General features: G+C 52.5%; 2 protein-coding genes across 2 annotated transcripts in view; one reads left to right on the top strand and one right to left on the bottom strand.

Annotated features, from left to right (window-relative positions):
* Positions 1 to 258: 258 nt before the first annotated feature.
* On the top strand, positions 259 to 5,752 carry KCNK15 (potassium two pore domain channel subfamily K member 15). Its single transcript, XM_061209535.1, has 2 exons — positions 259 to 541; positions 5,061 to 5,752. Exons 1-2 carry the CDS (start codon positions 259 to 261, stop codon positions 5,750 to 5,752), a joined length of 975 nt encoding a protein of 324 aa, XP_061065518.1.
* Positions 5,753 to 6,725: 973 nt separating this feature from the next.
* Positions 6,726 to 23,601, bottom strand: part of RIMS4 (regulating synaptic membrane exocytosis 4) — a 65,624-nt gene continuing 48,748 nt past the window's right edge. Inside the window, exons 3-6 of the mRNA XM_061209272.1 lie at positions 16,677 to 16,789; positions 16,281 to 16,382; positions 15,536 to 15,675; positions 6,726 to 11,254 (exon numbers count right to left, since the gene is read on the bottom strand). Of these exons, the coding sequence (XP_061065255.1) occupies positions 11,036 to 11,254; positions 15,536 to 15,675; positions 16,281 to 16,382; positions 16,677 to 16,789 (574 nt within the window). The 3' untranslated portion in view covers positions 6,726 to 11,035. The remainder of the gene's footprint in view (positions 11,255 to 15,535; positions 15,676 to 16,280; positions 16,383 to 16,676; positions 16,790 to 23,601) is intronic.

Raw genomic sequence — 23,601 nt, 5'->3', positions numbered from 1 at the left:
GGCCCCACCGGGTAAACAAAGGCAGGTGTGCGGGGGGGGGGGGGGGTGGGGCGGCAGGGAAGCGGCAGCTGCAGGAGCCCTCTTGGCCCTCCTCGCCCCCTCGCTCCGCCCCGCCGAGGCCCCGCCCCTGGGTACCGCACCCCAGCCGCAAGCAGCCCTGGCTCCTGCCGCATGGGGCGCGGGCCGGCCGTCGGGGCGCATGGACGGGGCGGCGGTGGACACGGTGCCGGGCTGGCGAACGGGGCCCAGGGCTCAGCGATGAGGAAGCAGAGCGTGCGCACCGCCGCACTCATACTGTGCATCCTGTCCTACCTGCTGGTGGGCGCCGCCGTCTTCGACGCGCTCGAGTCCGAGGCGGAGAGCGGCCGCAAGCGGCTGCTGGCCCAGAAGCGGAGCGAGTTGCGGAGGAAGTACGGCTTCTCGACCGAGGACTACCGCGAGCTGGAGCGCCTGGCGCTGCAAGCCGAGCCGCACCGCGCCGGCCGCCAGTGGAAGTTCGCCGGCTCCTTCTACTTCGCTATCACCGTCATCACCACCATCGGTGAGCGGCCCCGGCGCCTCCCCTCAGCGCTCGCTCCATCCCCAGCTGCCCGTGGCGTCCCTGGGTTTGAATCCCACTTCTGCCCCTGTCCAGCTGGGTGACTTTGGACCAGTCATTTCAGCTCGCCGAGCCTCACGCGCCTCCCTCTGTCGAATGGGCTGTCTGTCGTTCCACGCAGGCAAGGCTGGGAGGAGCCAGTAGGTCCCGTTTGCCAAGAGGCTTGGCCCGCAGGAGTGTCAGAAAACGCCCCAGGGGCTGGCAGACGGATGGAATGGGGCCGGAAGCCCAAATGGCTGGAGTTGCTTCCTTGCCTGGCTGCATCACGCTGGCTGTGTGACCTCAGACCAGTTGCTTAACCTCTCTGAGCCTGTTTTCTCCTCTATAAAATAGGGGTGCTAATAGGCCCTATCTCAAGGCTGTAGTGAGACTGTTATCGTTAAGGAGATAATATATGCACAAAGTTTTAGCACAGGACCTGACACATAGAAAGCGCTAAAAAAAAGATTGATTTTTGTATTATGACACAAAAGAGAATGGGCACCTACTCTATCTTAGTCCCTGCAGTATGGCCAGTGCCTAGCCGGTAGTAGACACTCAATAAATATTTGTTGAAGGAATGACTGATTACCACCAGCTTTGGACCTCACCCTCGGGGATCCAGAGCACTTTCTCTGCAGTATCTGGACCGCCAGCCGTTGCCATGGCTACTGTCTGGCTGGTACCTGCTGAGCCTAAGCCTGGGGAAGCAGAAAAGGAGAGAAGCAGGCTCTGCAGGGCTCCACGCTGGGTGCCAGCCACTCCCCAGGCCCCAGCTGTGGATGTCCAGGTGTCCCTTTGGGCTTAGACCACCACCCTGCAGTGCTGTGGAGAAAGTTCCTCCGTAATGCTCTTGCAAGCCAATGTGAGTTTGTGGGTTTAGCAGTGGCGTTAGAAGCCTGAGTTCTGCAATTACATCGACCAGAGTTCTGTTCTCACCTCTATTGCCTCCTGCCTTCTCTGACAATTGATTGTACCTTTCTGAGCCCTGGTTTCCTCAACTACAAAGTGCAATTGTTGCTACCTCACTGAGTGATTACCAGGTTTAAGTGAGGTCAAGTGTGTAAAATGCATAGCACAGGCCTGAGGCTAGATAGGGACTATTAATTAGCAATAATAACAATTCATTATTTGCCAACTGTGGGCCCAGCTCCCGTTCAGCCCTTTTGACCCCTCCTGTCAAAGTGGGCACCCCTGCTTGCCTATCTTGGCCTAGCCTAAGACCCTCCCTGTTACTGTGCCCAGTGGTGTGGGACCCTATCCACCTCCTCTGCCTTCCCCCACATTTTTTGGAGGCCTCCCAGCTGGATTTGGCCTCCTCTTCTGACTGCTCCCCTCTGACCTGCATCTGGGAGGGGGTGGGGGGGGTGGGGGGAAGGGACTGTGCAAACAGTAGTTTTGCCTCTTTTGGCCACCTGGGGGCGCCAGCACTGGCTGTGTGGTCCAGGCTGCATAAGCCAGCCTTGCAGAGAGCCAGGCGCCAGAACCTAGGAGTTGAGCTCTGTAGGGACAGAAGAGAGGCACCGAGAAGCTATGGAGGATAGTGGTTAATAGCTCAGCCCTGTGACCTTTGGGCAGCTTCCTCCTTCTGAGCCTAGTTTCCTTATCTGTAAAATGGGGATAATAATATCATCTCATACAGTCATTGGACGATTAAATAAAATAATCCATGTAGAGTACCTAGCATGTTTAGTTATTACCATTATTAATTTTTCTTTCTGTCAAAACCTGACATACCCCCAAACAGCTAGAAACAGTACTGCCTGGCCTCTTATTCCTAAAGTGGCTCCTCTGTCTCACACTTAGCACCTCCTTCAGTCTGGTTTGATTATTATTATTATCATTGATTATTTCTTTCATTTCTTTTTTTTAAATAATTTTATTCATTTTTGGCTGCGTTGGGTCTTCGTTGCTGCGTGCGGGCTTTCTCTAGTTGCAGCGAGCAGGGGCTACTCTTTGTTGCGGTGCGCGGGCTTCTCATTGCGGTGGCTTCTCTTGTTGCAGAGCATGGGCTCTAGGCACACGGGCTCTAGGCGCGTGGGCTTCAGTAGTTGCAGCACGCGGGCTCTGTAGTTGCAGCATGCGGGCCCCAGAGTGCGTGGGCTTCAGTAGTTGTGGCGTGCAGGCTCAGTAGTTGTGGCTCGCGGGCTCTAGAGCGCAGGCTCAGTAGTTGTGGCACACGGGCTTAGTTGCTCTGCGGCATGTGGGATCTTCCCGGACCAGGGATTGAACCCGTGTCCCCTGCATTGGCAGGCAGATTCTTAACCACTGCACCACCAGGGAGGTCCCTATCATTGATTATTAAACTTTCATTGAGCCCTTAGTCTGTGTCAGGCTCTGTGCAGGGTATTCACTGGTGACCAGGGACACAGAGAAATGACCAGCATGGTCTCTGGCCTCACGGACCTCACGGTCGTCTAGTGGCAGCAGAGTCCCCCCCCCCCCCAAATAGATAGAGGCAGACTGATAGGGCCATAAAGTAAAAACATGGAAGTGGAGCCATAGATCTTTAAATATATATATATATACACACACACACACACATATATATGTAGTTGATATTTCAAATGTTATATATGCACACAGGGTACAAAAGGTATAGGATGAAAAGGAAGTCTCCCTCTCTCCCCGTCCCTCAACCCTTGGATCCCTTCCCTGGATCAAATGCAGTTATCAGTTTTTTGAGTATCCTTCCAAATATCTTCTCTATATATTCCTTTAACACACACACAAACATGTTATAATACATTATATTATACATGCTGTTTTGTCTCTTGCTTTTTTCACTTCATATATTTTGGTGATGTTTTTACATCAGTCCCTGAAGAATTGTGTCCTCTTTTTCATGGCTGACTAGCAGGGCTCCTCAGCCTCAGCACCGGTGGCATTTTGGGCTGGCTATTCTTGTTGTGGGGACTGTCCTGTGCATCAAAGGATGTTAAGCAGGACCCTGGCCTGTACCCACTAGATGCCAGTAGCACACAGCCACCACCTCCCAGCTGTGACAACCAAAAATGTCTCCAGACATTGCCAATTGTGCCCTCGGGGGCAAAATTGCCCCCAGTGGGAACCCCAGCCAACGTCTGAATGGCGCCGTGGCTTATTTAACCAGGCTGCTTTTGATGGACACTTAGGCTGTTTCTCAGTTTTCACTATGACCAACAGTGCTGCAACGACAACTCACGTGCATACATCACTTTGCACGTGTATGTATTTTGGAGGACTACCTTCCTCAGTGTGGAACTGCACAGGCCAGAGGTGTATTTACATTTTGGCAGATGGAGCTAATTTGCTACAGGAGGCATATTCTGTTGGGGAAGGGCCACCTGACTTTTCCTGGGTTATGGGACCCTTTGAGAATACCATGAAAGCTTTTGCTTCTCAGTCCTGGAAGAGACACATATCCACTAATTCCACGGTGATGGCACAGTGTGCCAAGACTCAGGGAAGCCCACTCATGTTTACGTCCCCTACAACAGCTGAGGGGACTCAATGAGGAACTCCACCCAACTGAAGAGGTGTTTTGTGAGAGCTGGCTTGGAGCAGGATCTGGGAAGGGAAACGTGGACTGGGGCAGGGGGAGAAGATCGTGGTGGGGAGGAGAACCATGAGAAAAGGACATACTGGTTGGGGAAACAAAATGGGGCGAGGCTGGAGAGGTGAGGGGGGTCCTGATCATGAAGGAGCTTGGACATCACCTGAGAACTGGGACTTTACCCTGTGGGGACTGGGGAGACACAAAAGATTTTGCTGTTTTTTCTTTCAAGGCACAACTTCCAGACATTAAAATTCACTATTTTTCAGTGTACACTTCTGCGGGTTTTGCCAAATGAAAACCTGTCTTGTAACTGCAGCCACGATTAAGACATAGAACATTTCCTTCGTTCCCCAAAATTCTGTCATGCCTTTTTTTTTGGCCGCGCAGCATGTGGATCTTAGTTCCCTGACCAGGGATCAAACCTGCGCCGCCTGCATTGGAAGGGCAGAGTCTTAACCACTGGACTGCCAGGGAAGTCCCCTGTCATGCCCTTTTGTAGTTAGTTAACCCCACCTCCAACTCCGAGGACTGGCAACCACAGATCTGTTCTCTGTCCCTATAGTTTTACCAGAATGTTTCCAGAATGTCATTTAAATGGAACCATGCAATAGGTAGCCTTCTGAGCTTGGCTCCTTTGATTCAGCATAATACATTTGAAACCCATCCTTTGTTGCTGAGGAAACTGAAAAGAATTCCACTGTATGGATGTACCACAGTTGTTTATGCATTCCCCAGTTGAGGAACATTTGGATTGTTTACAATTTGGGTCGGTTATGAGTAACCATGCAAGGTTTTAAAGCCGGGGAACGACCTAGTTCGAACTAGCATTTCAAGATGCTCTGCCGGCTATGGAGGATGGGGAGAGAGACCCGGCAGGAAGGAGGCGGGCGAGAGTGTGAGATGGAGCTGGACCCTCATCAACCCTCCCCTCCTCTCTGCCTCCAGGGTACGGTCACGCCGCGCCGGGCACGGACTCGGGCAAGGTCTTCTGCATGTTCTACGCGCTCCTGGGCATCCCCCTGACTCTGGTCACCTTCCAGAGCCTGGGAGAGCGGCTGAACGCGCTGGTGCGGCGCCTCCTGCTGGCGGCCAAGCGCTGCCTGGGCCTGCGGCGGCCGCACGTGTCCAGCGAGAACATGGTGGTGGCCGGGCTGCTGGTGTGCGCGGCCACCCTGGCCCTCGGGGCCGCCGCCTTCGCGCATTTCGAGGGCTGGACCTTCTTCCACGCCTACTACTACTGCTTCATCACCCTCACCACCATCGGCTTCGGCGACTTCGTGGCGCTGCAGAACGACGAGGCGCTGCAGAGGAAGCCGCCCTACGTGGCCTTCAGCTTCCTCTACATCCTCCTGGGGCTCACGGTCATCGGCGCTTTCCTCAACCTGGTGGTCCTGCGCTTCCTGGCGGCCAGCGCGGACGCGCCCGAGCGTGCTGCCCGCCCGCTCCGCCGGGGGTCGCCCGAGAGCCGCGGCCCCGCCCTGCCCCGCCGCCCCGCCCACCCCGCCGGCTCCACCTCCATCTCCTACCGCATCCACCAGCTGGAGTTGTGGGCCCGCGACAATCTGGGCTTCTCGCCCCCCGCGAGCCCTGGGGCTGGAGGCGGCGGCGGCAGGGCAGGCAGGCGGAAGTCCATCTGACAGCCCTACCCTGGCTGGGGGTCGATCCTAGAGCCGGAGGGTCTGGATTCACCTGTCAGTACACCCTCCCCAGAGCTCGGAGAGGGGTGAGGGGCCGTGGCCTCAATGCCGTCCTCTGCCACGAGTAGTTTCTCATTTCCTTCTGTGGCAAGCCCCTCCCTCCTCTCCAAAAATGTATTAAAGTCGCATCATAAGCACAAGCATGACTCTAAACTCGCCCTGTAGGTGCAAAGCACTTGTGGTCTAAATTGTTTTAGAAGGCGCGGCCACACCCGCCACTAAGGAGAGGCTCGCCACAGGCCCCAGTCCCCAGCTAGCCCTGCGGTGAAGCAGGTGCCCATTTTTCTGCTGTGTGAAGAGGTGGGCTTTCCGTGTTGTGGGGAAATGCATGACTTCCAACACTGGAATCCTACCAGTGAGGCCAGCTGCTCCCACTACGAGAAGCACAGGGATCGGACGGACTGAAGGGAAACATTTAGGGTCCAGCGTGGACCAGTGGGCAAATCTCTGCACTATTTAAATGATTCCTCATTCTCTTACTCGGCGCGCAGAGTGGAATTGGTCCCACCCCCAAATCTGATGCTCTTTGTCCTGGGCCCGCCCTACTTTGGGATAAGGCGGGGCGGCCTTGCTGACACCCGTGTCATGGGGACACCTGGACCACAGCCTCTTCTGGGAACTGTGAGATCTGGGTACTGCCAATCACCCACAATGTGACCTCGGGGAGTTTCATCCCCTCCCTGGGCCTCAGTTTCCACATCTGTAAAATGGGTTCACCCAGTACCCTGTTCCCTCCTGTGCATCTCTGGGAGGGTTCCTGGGCCAGGCCGCAGCCCCACAAGGAGACGTTAACAAAGCTGACGTCCTGGAGCACTCAGATCCTTAAAACTAAGGGCCTTTAGTGTCCCAGAGAGAAGTGCGTCAACACACAGCAGAGCAAGCCACGTTAGAAAAGCCAAAAACTTTAATTTTCAACATGAGCTACATGGTCATGAACACAATGCAACGTGACCCGCTCCAACCCAGGGGCCCAGGAAGCCCTCCCTCCCCAAAAGCCTGAGGGGCTCCTGCTCCCAAAGAGGGAAGGGGGGTGAAAGGTGAGTGAGTGGAGAGTGGGCCTGAGGACCAGGGGTCCTGCCTTCCTGCCACCCCTCAGGAGGCAGTGGTAGAGTGAAAGGGCTCCAGAGGTGATGCCTGAGGCCCCGTGTTCAAGTCTCCACTATGCCCTCACAGAAGCTATGCGTCAAACGGGCACGGTCAGTGTCTCCCCGTCAGGGTTTGTGAGTCAGATGACCTCATGGACAGAACGTTTCCCGTCCACTTGGAAATGCTGCTATACAGACACAGGGCCTCCCCGAGCCCAAAGGAGTCATTACAGGGCAACGGGGGATGGAGATGGGGCACCCCAGTCCCCTGGGCCTGGCACAGGGCCGCTGCTCAATAAATAAATGCAGGTGGCCTTGCCTGACGCAACAGCCGTGCTCCAAGGGCAGCGGGGCTCAGAGGTACCTCTGAACACTGAGGTGTGCCCGTGAGCTCCTGATATAAGGAGCCGGATGGCGGATCAGCTTGTAAAGTGCGTGACCTCAACTCTCTGCTTCACCCCACGTTGAAGAAAGAGCTCTGAACTGTTGGAGAACTGAGTTCTCATCCAGGCTCAGCCACCAGCTCACAGTGGGACCTTAGCAGATGCCTCCCCTTCCCAGGGCCTCAGCTTCCTCTTCTGTAAAATGGGGCTGATAACACAGGTGTCCACTGACTGCCCAGAGGCTCTTGTGAGGTTACACGCAAGGTAAAAGCAGTTTGAAAACAAAAGAAGTTTGAAAAGCACTACAGGAAGATCAGCTGTTGTTATATCTGAAGGTCTGGTGAGGATTTCCTTAAGATGAAGTGTACCACAGCCAGCTCACTCCCGCACAGCCCCAGGGAGGAACCAGTGTCTTGCCTCCCTCAGGCTGGTCTCGGAGGGGTTGTGGCCCCTTGGCGGGAGTCCCCACTTAGACATCAAGGCCTGGACCAAATCCTGCACAGCCTCAGTTAGTCAGGCCAGACCCCCAGGAGAGCGAGGTCTCTATGGCAACCCTTTCCTCCAAACCCGGGGCCAGAAAAGTTATTGGCCCATCAAGATGGAACCAAGCAGGGCTGGGTGGCCCAGGGCTTAAAGGTCACAAATATTTATCATGGCAGATGTGCCCTGGAGCGACGGTCTTCTGTCCCACAAAGGAGGGACAGTGGAGCCCTCGTTTTGGCTCACTTGCTGAGGGGTCTCATCTTGGGCAAGTCACTTACTGATTCTGAGCCTGTTTCCTCCCCTCTCAGATGGGCTACAGTTGGCACTGCCCATCTTTTCAAGGCCCCTGGGAGAAGGACACAGAGAGAGGGGCGGAGGAAATATTGTGGGAAACTGTGGCCCCAGCTGGTCCTGCCCTGGCTGCAGCTCAGCCTCTGGTGGGAGGAGGAGGCCCAGGCTGGGGGTGCCATAAACTCACAGGTGACCCCAGAGGCCTGTGATGTCTTTGTAAAATGGAAATGATTTCACTTATGGTCCCAAAGCCCCTTTTGCTTTAGTGCGACAGGCAGATTCTGGAGAAGGAAAGTGGAGATGACTCCCTCCCACCGTACCCCTGCATGTGACCTTTGGCCCAGGGATTGAAAAAAGAATTGTCCCCTAGACCCCAGCCCCCCGACTCCTAATCCCAACTCCACCCTCTCTGCTCTTCTCCATATGGGGGAGTTTGAGCTGGCAAAGGATCAGACAGGAGCAGGCTTGAAGGTTCCCCAAAGCTAATGATGAGAATAGTCACCCCTCCCCAAACCCCAATCCCTTGGTGAGGACAGACGGTGGTTCCCACGCCCAATGGTCGGGGTCCCTTGGAAGGTGGCCATGTGCTCACAACGATGATACAAAGAAAGAGGGCTCCAGCCCTCACCCCAGCCCACCCCTCCAGGAGGTGAGCTGAGAATTCACAGAACAAACAAGAAAGTCATTGAGGGGGGCCCTCGGTGACCACCCTCTGGATGTTATTGCTTTGGAGCATGCTCTCTCCCTTTATAAAGGCTGTGCAGACACCCGAGGGCAGGCTCAGGCTGGGGCGCACAGACCACACCCCCACCTCTCTGGTTGAAACAGCCAGGCTCCGCCCTGTCTTTGAAAAGCTACCCCTGAACTACCAGAGCAGTGACAGCTGGAGAGAGAAGGCGCTCTCCTGGCTCAAAATATTACGAATGGTGAGTAATAAACGAACGGCAGAAAAATCACACTGGTTTAAAAAAAACACACGGAGGAGGTGCTGATTCTGGGCCTCCAGAGCCCCGCTGCCTCCTGCCCCAGCCTTGGGATTCCAGCCACCACAATCCCAGGAAGGTCTGAAGGCCTCCTGGATCAAAGGGGCACCTCCATCTCCCCTTCCCAGAGCATGGGGGCGCTATACCTCATCCAGAACTTTAAAGGGGGCCCAGGGCTCAAACAGGCTGAGGGGCTCCAGGTGGAAGGAATCACCTGGTCAATAGCCCAGAGGGGGACCGGGAGCAAGGTGGAACTCAACACAGCCGGGCATCCCCAGCGGAAAACCACCTCCTCTGATGGAGCCCAGGCCCCCTCTGCCAAGGCTCACATCCTCAGGAGTGCTTCCTAAATAAAATCAGTACCAAGGGTAATAAATCAGAACATCTGAGTATCATGGGCAGCTCTGGCTACAACCCTACATGGTGAGGGGGAGGAAGGAGGGGGAGAAGGGGGAGGGGAGGAGGGGGGGGCGGGGGGGGGGGCGGGTGGCCTTCCGTGTGAACCAGGCTCCAGATCCAGGCCCAGGCCAGGCCATCGAGGAGGAAAAGGCCGTCTCCTGGAACGCACTCCATCTCCTCTCGCCCCGTCTGGGGACTCTGTAAGGACTCTATGTGAGCTAAGACCAGGCACAGGGCCTGGCACACTAACCCTACCCGGCTAACCAGGACTATGCCCTACACAGCAGGACTGGGTAATGAGGGGGGTATGGGGAGTGGGCGGCTGGGCGCCTCCCAGGGGAGGCGGCAGAAATGTGCTTCTAGAGAGGGGGGCCAGCCTGCGTCCTCCCCAGCATGCAAAAGGGCTTGTGAAGGCCCCGGGGAGGGCCCCAGGCCTGTTCGAGAAGGAATCTCCCAATTCTCACACTCATGCCTCTCCTCACTCTCTTTCTCTCCTTGAGAGACACTCCTTTCTCTCCGGTCACTGAGGCCGGGGCAGTGGGTTCTGCCCTTAGTACAGGGTGGTTTGTTTAAAAAGACTAAAATTGGGGAGCTCTGTTGCCTCCCCAGACCCTTAGCCTGGAGGCAGAGGGCCAGACAAGATAAACTTTGACCTCATCCAGCAAGGAGGGATTCTCCTACTTGGGAAACCCTCGCCTGGGCACCACCAGTCCCAAGCCCAGCTTTCCTCAGACTCCCTCTCCAATCCCGCATCTCCAAAATTCAGAGACGGTGAGCTCTCTGGAGCTGGGGTTCTCAAAAATCGGGGTCCCACAGCTCCTCTGCTAAAACATAGGCGACAGAGTTCTGTCCAGTCCACTAACGGTTTGCAAACTAGGTTGTTGCAATCCCACAGAGGCAGGTACCCTGGGGGTCTGTGCCAGGCCCAGGGCACCCCTCCTGTCCTCTGGTCCCTGAAGGACCCCAAGTCCTAGAGCCACCGTAAGAGGGGCAGGCAGGGGACGGACAGATGGACTCGAACAGGCTGCGGCAAAGCTCCTTCCACGGGCAGGTGGAGGGAGGCCTGAGCTCCTCTTCAAGTCGGGGGCTTAGGGCCCCCCGGAGCTGGCTCCGGATCCTTGCAAAGCTGCCCCATAGGCTTTGGGGCAGGAGTAGCTGCCTGAACCCGGTGCCGCAGGAAAGACACTTGCTGGTAATTGGCACCATGGAGATGGCCGCTGGGTTCTGGACTTGGCTCCGGGCAGCGAGCTTCCAAGGAGGCAAAAAGGGGGAGCGGTCAGACAGTGTCTGGGGCAGGAGGATGGTTTGCTCTGCCACCTCGGTCTTTCCTTTCTCCGGATTGCAGCCACATCCACCAGGTCAAGAACCAGCCAAGTCAAAAGTGCAGCCAATCCCATCGGGAGAGGGAAGGTCTCAGGGGATGGGAGGCAAAGAAGGGGTGAGGAGGGGCCCTGCGGGGGCAGGTCTCCCCGTTCTGCTTCCCCGCTGTGGGGGGAGAACCCCATCCTCCTCTGTTCAATGTGCCCCTGGGCCTGGGGTCCCAGGTCGGGGCTGGGCGGTCTCCAGACCATCTTGGGGAGCCCCTCCCCCTCCCTGGCACTAAGATCGCTCGCCGCAGGGCCCCACGGTGCTCTCAAGGGACAGCTGGGATGCCTGCCGGAGCAGGGGGCCCGTAGCTGGGTCCACCATGGAGGAGGTGGGGAAGAGCTTGTACCAGCCCACGGCCAGGGTGGTCAAGTCCAGCTCCTCCAGCAGTACGCGGGCCACACCCATGAACTGCTTCCGCTCCATCCGCCCGTAGTTCCCCCACACGATCACCTGCGGGGCAAGAGACACAGTGGTTCAAATCCTGCCAGCGCTACTCACGGGCCCAGAACCAGAACCTGGGGTCACCCCACGCCCCATTCGTCTCCGAGTCCAGGGAATTCTACCGCCTAAAATGGCTCGAGTCCCACCTTATTCTCCTGGCTCCAGGGCCACCATTATTGGTCCCTGGATGACTGGCTTCCTGCCTCTGGTCTTGCCATTTCTTTCCATCCTCCACACGCCCCATCTCTGAGCCCAAGCCTTGAGGGCTGACCCTGCATGATGAGTGTCCTACCTGCCACCCCACCCCCCAAAAGCCCCTCTGCTTCCAGATCCTCGGAAACAAAGTTTTAAAAAGTGGCTAGTAGGACAGCTGCATGTAAATCAATGAAATTAGAACACTCTCTCACACCACAAACAAAAATAAACTCAAAATGGTTTAAAGACCTAAGTGTAAGACATGACACCACAAAACTCCTAGAAAAGAACTTAGGTAAAACATTCTCTGACATAAATCGTAGCGATATTTTCTTAGAGCAGTCTCTCAAGGCAAAAGAAATAAAAGCAAAAATAAACAAATGGGACCTAATCAAACTTAAAAGCTTTTGTACAGCAAAGGAAACCATCAAAAAAACAAAAAGGCAATCTACAGAAATGGCAGAAAATACTTGCAAATGATGTGACCGACAAAGGGTTAATATCCAAAATACACAAACAGCTCAGACAACTCAATATTGAAAAAAAAACCCAATCAAAAAATGGGCAGAAGACCCAAAGAGACTTTTTTTTCCAAAGAAGACATACAGATGGCCAATAGGCACATGAAAAGATGCTCAACATCCCTAATTATTAGAAAAATTCAAAACTACAATGAGCTATTACATTACACTGGTCAGAATGGCTATCATCAAAAAGTCTACAAATAATACATGCGGGCTTCCCTGGTGGCGCAGTGGTTAAGAATCCGCCTGCCAATGCAGGGCACACGGGTTCAAGCCCTGGTCCGGGAAGATCCCACATGCCGCGGAGCAACTAAGCCCGTGCGCCACGACTACTGAGCCTGCGCTCTAGAGCCCGTGAGCCACAACTACTGAGCCTGCACGACACAACTACTGAAGCCCACACACCTAGAGCCTGTGCTCCACAACAAGAGAAGCCACCGCAATGAGGAGCCTGTGCACCGCAACGAAGAGTAGCCCCCGCTCGCCGCAACTAGAGAAAGCCCACACGCAGCAACGAAGACCCAACGCAGCCAAAAATAAATAAATTAAACAAATAAATAATATATATAAATAATAATAATAATAAATGCTGGAGAGGGTGTGGAGAAAAGGGAACCCTCCTACACTGTTGGTGGGAATGTAAATTGGTGCAGCCACTATGGAGAACAGTACGGAGGTTCCTTAAAAAACTAAAAATAGAGCTACCATACGATCTAGCAATCCCACTCTTGGGTGTATATATCCAGAAAAGATGAAAACTCTAATTTGAAAAGACACATGCACCCCCAATGTTCATAGAAGCTCTATTTATGATGGTCAAGACATGGAAACAACCCAACTGCCTATCAACAGACAATTGGCTTAAGAAGATGTGTACACACACACACACACACACACACACACAATGGAATGTTACTCAGCCATAAAAAAGAATGAAATATTGCCATTTGCAGCAACATGGATGGATCTAGAGAATATTATACTTAGTGAAGTAAATCAAAGATGAATACTGTATGATATCACTCATATGGGGAATCTAAAATATGACACAAATGAACTTATCTACAAAACAGAAATAGACTCACAGACATAGAAAACAAATTTATAGTTACCAAAGGGGAGAGAGAGGGAGGGAGGGATAAATTAGGAGTATGGGATTAACAGATACCAACTACTATATATAAAATAGATAAGCAACAAGAATACTCAATATCATATAATAACCTATAGTAGAATATAATCTGAAAAAAAAACTGAATCACTTTGCTATACACTTGAAATTAACACAATATTGTAAGTCAACTATACTTCAATTTAAAAAAAAAGTGGTTGCTACGTGTATAGTGTACATGCTAGCCTCCTTCCTTTTTTCCAACAGACTCTTTTCTGCAGTGTCTTCCTTATTTCTTGGTCAACCTCCAAGAGGTTGGAGGTTGGAGTGGCCAGATGGATGGTCTGTGGCTACAGGACCCTCATTTGCTCTCCGGCACCTCAGTTTCTAACTCTGCCCCTCTCTAAAGGTGGGCTGGCTTATCACTCATAGAGCCTGTTGTCTTAATGCACATGCTTTAGGGTCAGACACGCACAGGTTCTAATCCCAGTCCTGGCTGGGTGGTTTTGGGCAAAGTCGTTTAGCCTCACAGAGTCTCAGAGTTCTTGTTTGTAAATGGAATCACCCGCACTCAGCTTACCTGGCAAGCGAGGATCACAGGAGATAATGGATGTGAAAGCTCGCTGTAAGCTGTAAGACGTTCTTCAAGCATGCAGGGTAATATGCAAACAACATGGGCCATTGCTATTGGTTACTGCATGTCAGGAACTGTTCTAAGGCTAAACCAGCCTTAGATTCAACCTTCCCAACAACCCTACAAAAAAGGATTCCAATTTCACAGCTGTTTAAACTGGGGCTCAGGGAGGTTAAATCATTCGTCCGAGGTCACTCAACTAATAAATCTTCAACACCCCTTAGGCAGCTGATCAGAAGCTCACGTCTGGTGTGTGGATGGGTTTGTTTTCACTGGTGTTATGGGCTGAACTGTGTTCCCTCAAATTCATGCTGAAGCCCTAACCCCATAATGTGACTGTATTTGGAGACTGGTCCTTTAAGAAGGTGATTACATTAAAATGAGGCCATTAGGGTGGTTGTGGTTTTAACTGGTGTTGTTATAAGAACAGGAGATTAGGACACACAGCTAGACACCAGGAATGTCTGCATGTAGAAAAAAGACCATGTGAGCACACAGCAAGAAGGTGGCCATCTGCAGCCCAAGGAGGCCTCAGGAAACATAACCTGTGACACCTTGATCTTGGACTTTTAGCCTCCAGAGCTGTAAGAAATACATTTCTGTTGTTTAAGCCCCCCAGTCTATGGTACTTTGTTATGGCAGCCTTAGCAGACTAATACAACTGGCATTCCTCAATTGCAGTGGGTCTGTCCTGCTCTGACATTGGTCAGAAGGCTCAGTAGCAAGGACCCCATGTCAGATTTGTTTCCCCACTCCCTCCGCATCCCAGATAGGGATGTGCTCTGGAGCTTCTCCAAAGATGCTCAGGCCAAAATGCACAAACTTTTGTCCAGTGGACCAGATGTGGCCCCCAGATGGTCTTCTGGTTGTTTTAAATTGTCTCTGAATGTCTTTAGACCAGAAGGGTTTTTCCAAACTTTTTTGACCAGTATATACAGAAAGACAGACATTTATATCATCACCCAGTAAACACATGGGATTCATAATTGAAGCAAGTCCTCCACCAAATAAGACTTATCTTACTAAGACTTACCTTTCCTAGTCCTATTTCCTATTTCTTTCCTATTTCCTATTCCATTCCATTAAAAAAAAATACTTGTTGAGACGCACTAAACTGATTTCACAACTCACTGATGGGTCTCAACCCACAGGTTGAAAGACTATGCCCTAGGTAGGACCTGGGCTTCCCAGTTTGGCAAAAGTCCCACTGTCTTGGCGACTTGTAATACCTTGGCCCTACCCTTGTTTGCTCTGCCTGCCCAGGTTAGGAGCAAGAAATTGAGGTATAAGCTAGAGGTGTCCAAATAGCAGCTCCGAGAGAGCAGGCATATGGCTCCTGCAGGCATCCAACCCGGGCCTTGCCGACCCCATGATGGGCAGCTATTTCTAGCTCCAGGATCCTCCTAAAAGCCAAGGAGCCAAAGACCTCTCTGGATCCTCCAAAGGCTCTCAGTCTATTGCCATTGTGCTCCATGCCAAGCCCCTGGCCTCCAGAGGTTGGTGGTGGTGATGGTGATGATGATGATGATGATGTTAACGGCAGCCACTTGTACAGCCAAACTTGCAAATACTCTTCTTGCACAAAGCACACATTCCACTCTCACAGTAACATTATCAGTGGGTACTATTAGTATCCGCATTTTACAGATGAAGAAGCTGAGGCTCAGAAAGGAACTTGTTCAAAGTCGCACAGCAAGTTGTGGCGCTCAGATTAACCACAGTGCTCTACTTCCTCCAGATGAGGCCCTGCAGGGAGCCCCCCACCCCCAAGAAGCGCCTCCTTCTCCCTCTGATACTGCAGCCCGCCCCGCCCCCAGGCCCCTCACCTGCAGGACTTTGCCCTGGGGACTCTCGGGAAACAGCAGCACCTGGTTATACAGCGGGTCCAGCGACTTGCGAGCGACTTTGGTCTTCTTCTTGGCAATGCAGACGCCGTTCTCTAGCAGGTAGGCTTTGATGTAGGCCGCTGGGGACAGAGGCCAGCAGGATGAGTTCTAGCCTGAGCCCCAAATGGTGGGCGAAGGGCGCAGCAGAGGGACCCGCTGCTGGGGATCAGAGTCCCCCCAGGGGGTCTGCAGAAGAGGCAACAGGGGCAGGTGGGGGTAGGTGGTGGGGTGCAGCCAGGGTTAGCTGGGGCCTACTCGGCCCCCTCGGGTGGTCCTGCCTGCCTCCCCCTTCCTTTGCTCACCCTTTCCCTCTCTCAGTCCCTGGCTTGCCCACCCTTCCCGGGCTTATATATTCGTGATTGACCCATTCACTCAGATGTCTGCTGAGCACCCACGGTGTTCCCTGAGTCCTACCAGGCGCTAGGGTAGAACCATAAACAGGAAAGACAGTCCCTGCCCCCCAGGAGCTCAGTCCAGCCGGGAAGCCCGACAAGGTCAACGGACAATTTCAACTGGGTCTCCAGAAAAAATCCTAAATCATCAGTTACACAAGAGTCACTCGCTTTGGGACTGAGGGATCCCCCAGAGCTGGACCCAATTTTCTCTCTTCTAGACCCAGACAGTCCTCAGGGCATCCCCCCGACCTCCACCCCCCACCCTGCAGACGGGAGGGCAGCCTCCACACCTGGCAGTGTCTTGGAGCCTGGCTTGGCCGTCAGTCCCCGAGCCTGGATGATGTCCACTTCGAGCTGACCGTTCCGCTCCTGCAAGCCGATCTCCACATCCCCTGCAGAAGGCCCCAAGAGCTGAGACTGGGAAGTGGCTTGGAAGCTCCATCAAGGACTCAGCTCCTCCTCTCCGCTGAGGGATGAAATCCCTTCCCCCTGCTCCCAGCCCCGAACAAGACCAGAACCAACTCCCACACCAAGCGCCCGGGCTCTGCGGAGTGCCTGGCAGGTATGAACTGCGCTCCAGGCTGGGTGCTCAGCATATGGAGCCAAGGCAGAGGGGAAGGAGGGAGAGACACGGGGCTTCTGGTGGGGATCCCCCCAACATTTGGAACAGGTCTTGGGACACTCACCCATCGGCGTGGTGGCCAGGGTCTGGCGGCCCACAAACTGTGCTGGCCCCATGCTGCCCAGGAAGTCACTGAACTGGGCGTCCGATGCCAGGCAAACTCCCCCATAGTTAAGGCTGCAAGAAGAAAGAATGAGACAAAAGCAGACGTTCCCAGGGGCCAACTGAGGACTCTGATAACTCAGGCAATCAGCTCCAGAATGGCCCTCATTCCACAGCGATTCTGTCCACATCCATCACCCAGCCTCAGGCAGACCGCTGTCCTATCTCTGCCTCCTTTCTACTTTAATGGCCCTAAAATCTCAGCTCTGACTCCAAAATTCCAGGGCTTAGCTTCTGTGTCCTGTACCTTTCCCTGTCCTACCTCTCCTCGCCGAGCCTCAGGTTCCCCCTCCATGAAATGGGTATGGTGACACCCGCCTCTCGGGGTGGCTGTAGGACTCACGGGAGATGATGTTTGTCAATGCCTGGCTCTAAGGGTGAGAGCTGCGATACTCAAGTGTGGTCCAGATATCAGCAGCATCACCCGGGAGCTAATTAGAAAGGGAATTGAGGCTCACTCCACTCCCCAGCTGCTGAATCAGCAACTGGCTTTTAACACAAGCCCCAGAAGACTTGTTTGCGCTGGACAGTTTGAGATGCACGGCGCCAGTGGCTCAGCCTCCGAGGTTCGCACTTGTTCTTGCCATAGAGCTGCCCAATGTCCACTCGCCTTCCTTTGGGAACAAGACCTCAAATCTCCTTTGGGGAGCCCCTCCCCCAAGGCATTGATTCCCATGGAGCAGAGCAGACCTGGTTCCAGAGGCTGGCGTAGGCTCAGCCGAGCCAATCAAGCCGTTCCTTCCTTAGCCAGTGACTGGCTCAGAGTTGGGCTTGTGGCCCAATGCAGCTCACAACAATCTGCCTGGGAAAATTTCTTCGAACTGTAGGAAGTGAGAAGCTCTCTCTTCCCATCAGATCTGAACCTGAGACAGAAAACTGGAGCCTCTGGCAGCTCTCTTGCTGCCGTCTGGAGCCCATGAAGGAAGACATCACACAGGTGGCACTGCGTGAGCTCCTGGATCAAACTCTGCCTGAAGCAAGAGATACTTTTTTTTTCTTTTTTTTTTTGGTTACGTAAGTCAACAACAACAACAATTATTATTATATTATTTTGCTGAAACCAATTTTAGTTTTTTCTTTCCCATCTCCTAGGTCTGTTGTATTTAATGAGATCGGGCACTAAGTACCATGCCTGATGTGCCCCTATTACCTTTAGGAGCAAAGCATTCTCATAGGAACCTTGCCACAAACAAAGGAGGTTGGTTTTGTTTTGTTTTGTTTTTACTTTATCAGCATTATTCAGATGAGGAAGCAGGTTCAGGCCAACCTAAAGCCAGAACTCACAGGGCAGAGTCAGCACTTGGATACAACACTTCTAAGGCCAACCTCAGGTGGCTTTCCTCCTGGGCATGTTCCAAGAGTAACAGCTAACTTTTAATAAGCACGTACTGTGCGCTGGGTTTCACAGCAGCAGCCAGGGGCTCTTTGAACAGGAAGGGGAGCCTGCCTTGGGCCTCAAGGGCACTGCACACGTTGTTCCCCAGCCTGAGAGCAGCTGCCACCCTGCCCCCAGCTCCCTTCTCAGGGAACCTGCTGGGCTCTCGGCCTTGAAGGAGCAGGAGGAGCATCCAAGGGAGGTGGGGGTCTGTGGTTCCACTCCGAGGGTGCCCCCTTCTGCTTCCAAACCACTCTGCTAGTCTACCTTTTCCCCAGTTCTTCAGAGAGAACAATTCACTCACGGTCTTCTCTGCCTGTACCCAGCTCTTCACACCCTAGACATGCTCCTTGGTGCTTGAACCACAGCTGTCTGCCTTTACACCTCATTGCTAATTCACAAAACCTCACAGTTGGCAAAGGATATACCTGCTGGCTCTGCAAACAGTTACAGGAAGGTGTCCTCCAACCCAGCAGACTCCCTATTTCATAGATTGGAAGACTGAGGCCAGGAGTGAGAAAGACACCTGTCCGAGGGCTATATGATGGCAGTGCCTGCTACTATACGAGGCCACTGCCCAATTCATGTCACCCAAGACTATTTGACCTTTATGTATAAAATTCCAAGCAAGCTGGGGGAAGAAACAAGAGAAGACTCCGTGCACAAACAACTTACCATTCTGCTGAGCAAACAAACATATTGCCCCCCAAAGAAACAACTAAAAAAGACTACTGTCTTCTTATGAGGCACGACCAGTCCTCTACCCGCCCACCTCGGGTTGTGGGAGCCCAGGGGTCATCAGAAGAGAGGAATCACTGCTGGCTGCAGTGGCCCAGAATGGACCAGGAGAGGAGAATTTGAACTGGGGGCCAAAGGATACACAGGGTCCAGCAACAAGGGGAGAGGAAGGAAGGTCACCTCCCACATACTATCTTCTCTCTATCCTGACCAGAGTCACCAGCAGAGGGTCCTGAGGTCCTCAGGATGGTGAAAGCACAAGAGTAAAGCAGCCTAGTGAGGAGCAGGAGAGAGTAAGTACTTCTCTCTCGCCCAGGAGGGTGACTGACACAAGGCAGGGGCAAGAGAGTCTAGTTCAGGACCTTGGAGAAGGTCTATGTTTCAGGTGTATACAATGTCACAGAAGACAGGAAAGGACAGAGATCCAGGAAGAAAAGAGGGAAATCAACTGTTTTAGGCTTTTGGACATTGAGGAGAAAAGGACTGTATTTAGCCACGGATGACTTATAATAGTAAAAATGGAAACAATCTAAATCTCTGACAGTAGAGGAATTATAAACACGTATTGGATTAAAAAAAAAAAAAAAAAAGACAAGAATAAAGGAGCCTGGCTGGGTGCAATGACCAGAAACACCTGCACTGAAGTCTACATGAGCAAAATACAAATGTCTGTATTAAGTCATTGTCATTAAGCCATAAGTCATTGATTGAAGAGGCTAGTTACAGCAACTGGTTTGACTAATGCATGCAGTGACCCTGTCCCCTGGCCAGAGCTGACGGACCCAGGGTCAGACAGCTGACCCAAGCTCAGTCAAGCAAAGACTCTCTCTGGGAAATAAAAGAGAAGCCCGGAGACCAGCAGTCATGAGAACTGAGCCGTGTGAATGGCCTGTCCTCGAAAAGAGACCCAAACTACGAGCCACCCAGTCCTGTCCACCCGGTTCTTTCCTCAAGCGCGTGAGATGTCCCAGAATCATTCCAACAGATTCTGTTTTGACTTAAGTTATTGGCAGAGTCAATGGAAGGATAATAATTTGAGATTTTAGCCTGAGTCCTTTTTCGTTTTCATGATTTCCTACTACCTGCTGCCACCCTTTCCCCATTCAGGCAGGAGTCACGGTATCCTAGGTCTACTGCCTCAGAGAAGGGATGACCCGGTAGGATGCAGAGAACAAAACAGTCAGATTCTTAGCTTTTGAGTTTCAAATCTAAGAAGCAGCAGTCTTGGAAGGAGAGGTGCAAAACCTGGCTGTCCTGCCCGTGAGTAAACAAACCAACCGCAAATCCCCAGCCTGGGAGAGCAGGGGGAGTCAGGCAGGGAGGGAAGAGAAGTGAGGAAGGTCTGGGTCCCCAGGCTGGGCTGGTGGTGCTAAGGGATGATGGGAAACTCCACAGAGGTCTGGGGATTCTGAAAGCAGAGGGGACTCGTGCCCATCCTTCTTATTGGGTGGAGCTGAGAAAAGGGCGCCATGCTTTGCAGAAATGTTGTCTAGTGTCCTGTCAAATGACTCTGGAGCATCTCTGAGGCTCTGTGTGTCCCTCCACGCCCTGGAGAGGAGCACATGTTCCCTGAGAGAGGGCCAAACTAAGATACGGCAGAGTAGTACTGGAACCCAGGCAGTCAAGCTTCCGAATCTATTATCTCTACAATTATGCAACGGTGTTATAGAGAAAGTATGGAAAAAATAACTTAATTACCTGGGGACAGAAATGGACACCCGCTATTCTTGCAAACCCGAAGAACCTGAATTAACAGCACGAAAGCTAAGACCTAGACTTGCTCACAGCTGGTGACCTGGCCTTTCCTCCACGCCCGTTTCTCTTCCACCCCAGCCTCCTGAGGGTCCAGAATCCATTCTCTTAGGAGGGTCTGGGCTCTAAAAGCTCGAGAAAGAGCAGTACCTCGTGGGATCTAAGGCACTGAAGGGGCCCAGCACCCCAAGGCAGAGCAAGGCCTTCTGCAGCCTGAAACGGAAAGTTTCCTCCAACATCGTCCTTGTCTGCTCCTCGGTTCCTGGTGGGATTGTGAGCAGACAATGGGGAGCTGGCAGGCCTGGTAACTAGCGGTAATTGTTTATCATATCTGGGTGGCGGCCTGATTTCCCATCCCAGGGTGCCTCGCTGGCTGCCAAGGAACCAGGCTGACGCCCCAGAAACCCTGAACGGGTTGTCCCATCCTCCACGGGGCTGGAGGGAGGAAGAATAAAGTGGAGGTAGGTCCCTGCTGGCCAGGGGACCAACTGCATCAGAGACCCTGCTCCACCTCGGGGACTTCCCTGGAGAAGGACGGAAGGCAGAGGATACAAAGTCAGGGCTGATCCTACTCCTCGCTGGTCAAGTGCCTGCTGTGTGACCTCTGGCCAGCTGCTGGTGGCTCTGCACTTGAACCTTCTTACCTGCAAATGAGCCCACACCTACCCTAGAGACAGAGTGCAGCCCTTCCACTGCTGGGTGCCTGTGCTGTACCAGTTTTAAATGTTTTGAAAATCTCTGCTTATAGGATCCGTTCCCAAAGGGGTAGGAAAGAGCGTGCTGAATTAGTAAACGCCACATACTTGCTGCTACTTAGACCATGCCTTATTCAGTAGGAACTCGATAGATGTTTACTGCCAAACCCTTGGGCTGTCCCCAAACTGGGAAAATATACTGGTTGGGACTGAACTCGGCATAATACAGACCTTGGGTTCCAGGGCTATGCAACCTGAGGTAAGTTTGGTACTCTCTCTGAGCTGCATGTATAAAATGGAAATAAATTATAGTCACCTGGCTGAGCTGTTGGGGAGAGTCAACAGGATGACGCAGGCAAGGTGCTTAGCAAAGGGCCTAGCACACAGCATGTGCTGAATGAATAAAGGATTGAGACGCTGTGGCTAGCGGGTCCCTACTGCCTGGCCTGGGAGAGCCTCTTCTCCCTCTCTGTGGTGTTTTCATGGCACTTCCAATTCCAGACCTATTAGGAAGTGCAGCATCTGGATGCCTGAGACAAAGCCCAGGTCATCTGGGGCGGGGTGGGAGGGGGAGCAGGGTGGCTACAGCTGCTGATTCTTCCAAGGGACACATGCCACCAGGCGGAGGCAGAGACCTGAAACAGGATTAAAACCTCTGTTCTGCTGGCCTTTTATTTTGTGTTATTGGTGAAATTAGATTTCCTGCCTTTCAAATCCTGTTAGTTTTGTTTGTGGAGCTGAAACCCATTTGTCTTTTATTATTAACCTTTGAGCTCAGTTTGGCCTCTGGTTTTCCCATGTTCTCAATGGTTAAAGAAATAATTGGGTTATTCGGGGGTTTTGACTTCTACTCTCTTTTCCAGATGGATCGCCTGTCTCAACTCATCAGAAATTAAAAGGCGGCCCAGCCCTCGTGGTGAGTATGGGTTATGTGGTTCTGAAAGGTTCACGGGCTCTCTGTCCATCCATTCACCACCTGCTCCTACAGGTCCATCGCCCATCCACCCACCCTCCCACAGCCTCGCTGAGCCCTCAATACAGTCGGTTCTGCTGTAACGCAAAACATACATTCCTAAAAATCACAGTGCAGTGCAAAGTCCTGCAGTCAAACACAGAGCTTATGGGGAAAATATGGTTAGGGGCACAACACCCAAAAAGTGTATCAAAAAAAAAAAAGGACAGGGACATAATAAAAAAGGTAGCACAGTCTAATACTTGTAAAATGGTTAAGAAACGCATAGATACTACAATAAATATGGTGCTTTACCTTGAAGACAGCCTGACGCTTGCTTTTGGAAATGAGTGTCAGCAGGTCTGCAGTGTGAGTTACTGCAAAGTGGTGACGGAGGGCTTCCTGAAACGGACGGGTGGGAAGCTATAACGCCAGGTGTGTGTGTGGGGGGGGGGTGCTGAGGGAGGAGGAAGCAAGGAGTATGTTTTGTGCATTCCTAAATGGGTGCAGTTTCCCGAGTTCACCTCGTGTTTCTCGAGGATGAAATCACACCTGAGCAAAGGCGAAATTTATATTGTGCTCAAATTATTCCAGAATACTTCAATCGCGTTGGAACAAATTTGCGTTTTCAAGACACGCACTGCAGCAGAATTGACTGTATGCCAGGATACACAGCATCACACAATCCTGACTCCAGCTTCTCAAGTATTCAAGACATTCCCAAACCTACCCCTCCTCCGACCCCGGGCCACGAGAGCGTAGCTCCTAGGCATGAAGCCAGGGATTTATTTCTTATTGATCAAAAGCTTGCCATGAGCCAAGCACTGACAGTACTAAGTTATCCATATTAACTCATTTAAACCTCATTTAACAATGCTGTGCAAGCTAGGTACTTATTATTAATACCCACTTTCCAGAAGGGGAAACCAAGGCACAGAAAAGTTAAGTAACCCGACCAAGATCACGCTGCTGGTAAGTGGCAGACCTGGGATTTGAACCTGGGAGTCTGGTTCCGGGGTTCATCTACTCTGCCTCTCTGCTACACTGTCTCTGTGTCCCGAGGGGACCTTAGCCTTGCCCAGGGCAGAGCACAGGGATTTGCAGTCCACGCTTTGCGGTCAGGCAGGCCTGGATCTGAATCCTGATTCCCCCCACTCACTGGTTGTAGAGACACATTCTTCACCACTCAGAGCCTGGGTTTCCTTCCCGGTGAAGTAGGAATGAACAATGACAGGCCACCCTTGGTGCTGCTGTAAGTATTAAATGAGATGAATGCCTTAGAACAGAATTTGGTGCAGTCAAGTGCTCAACAAAT

Source organism: Eubalaena glacialis, chromosome 13, assembly GCF_028564815.1.
Source record: "Eubalaena glacialis isolate mEubGla1 chromosome 13, mEubGla1.1.hap2.+ XY, whole genome shotgun sequence".
Taxonomy (NCBI): Eukaryota; Metazoa; Chordata; class Mammalia; order Artiodactyla; family Balaenidae; genus Eubalaena; species Eubalaena glacialis.
Note: the sequence above shows the minus strand (reverse complement) of the source record. Positions and strands in the feature narration are given on the sequence as shown.

Excerpts from the sequence above, each read along its gene's own strand:
- KCNK15 (XM_061209535.1), top strand. The coding sequence starts at position 259 with ATGAGGAAGCAGAGCGTGCGCACCGCCGCACTCATACTGTGCATCCTG. Across the intron at positions 542-5,060 it reads CACCGTCATCACCACCATCG|GGTACGGTCACGCCGCGCCG; the intron begins GTGAGCGGCCCC and ends CTCTGCCTCCAG.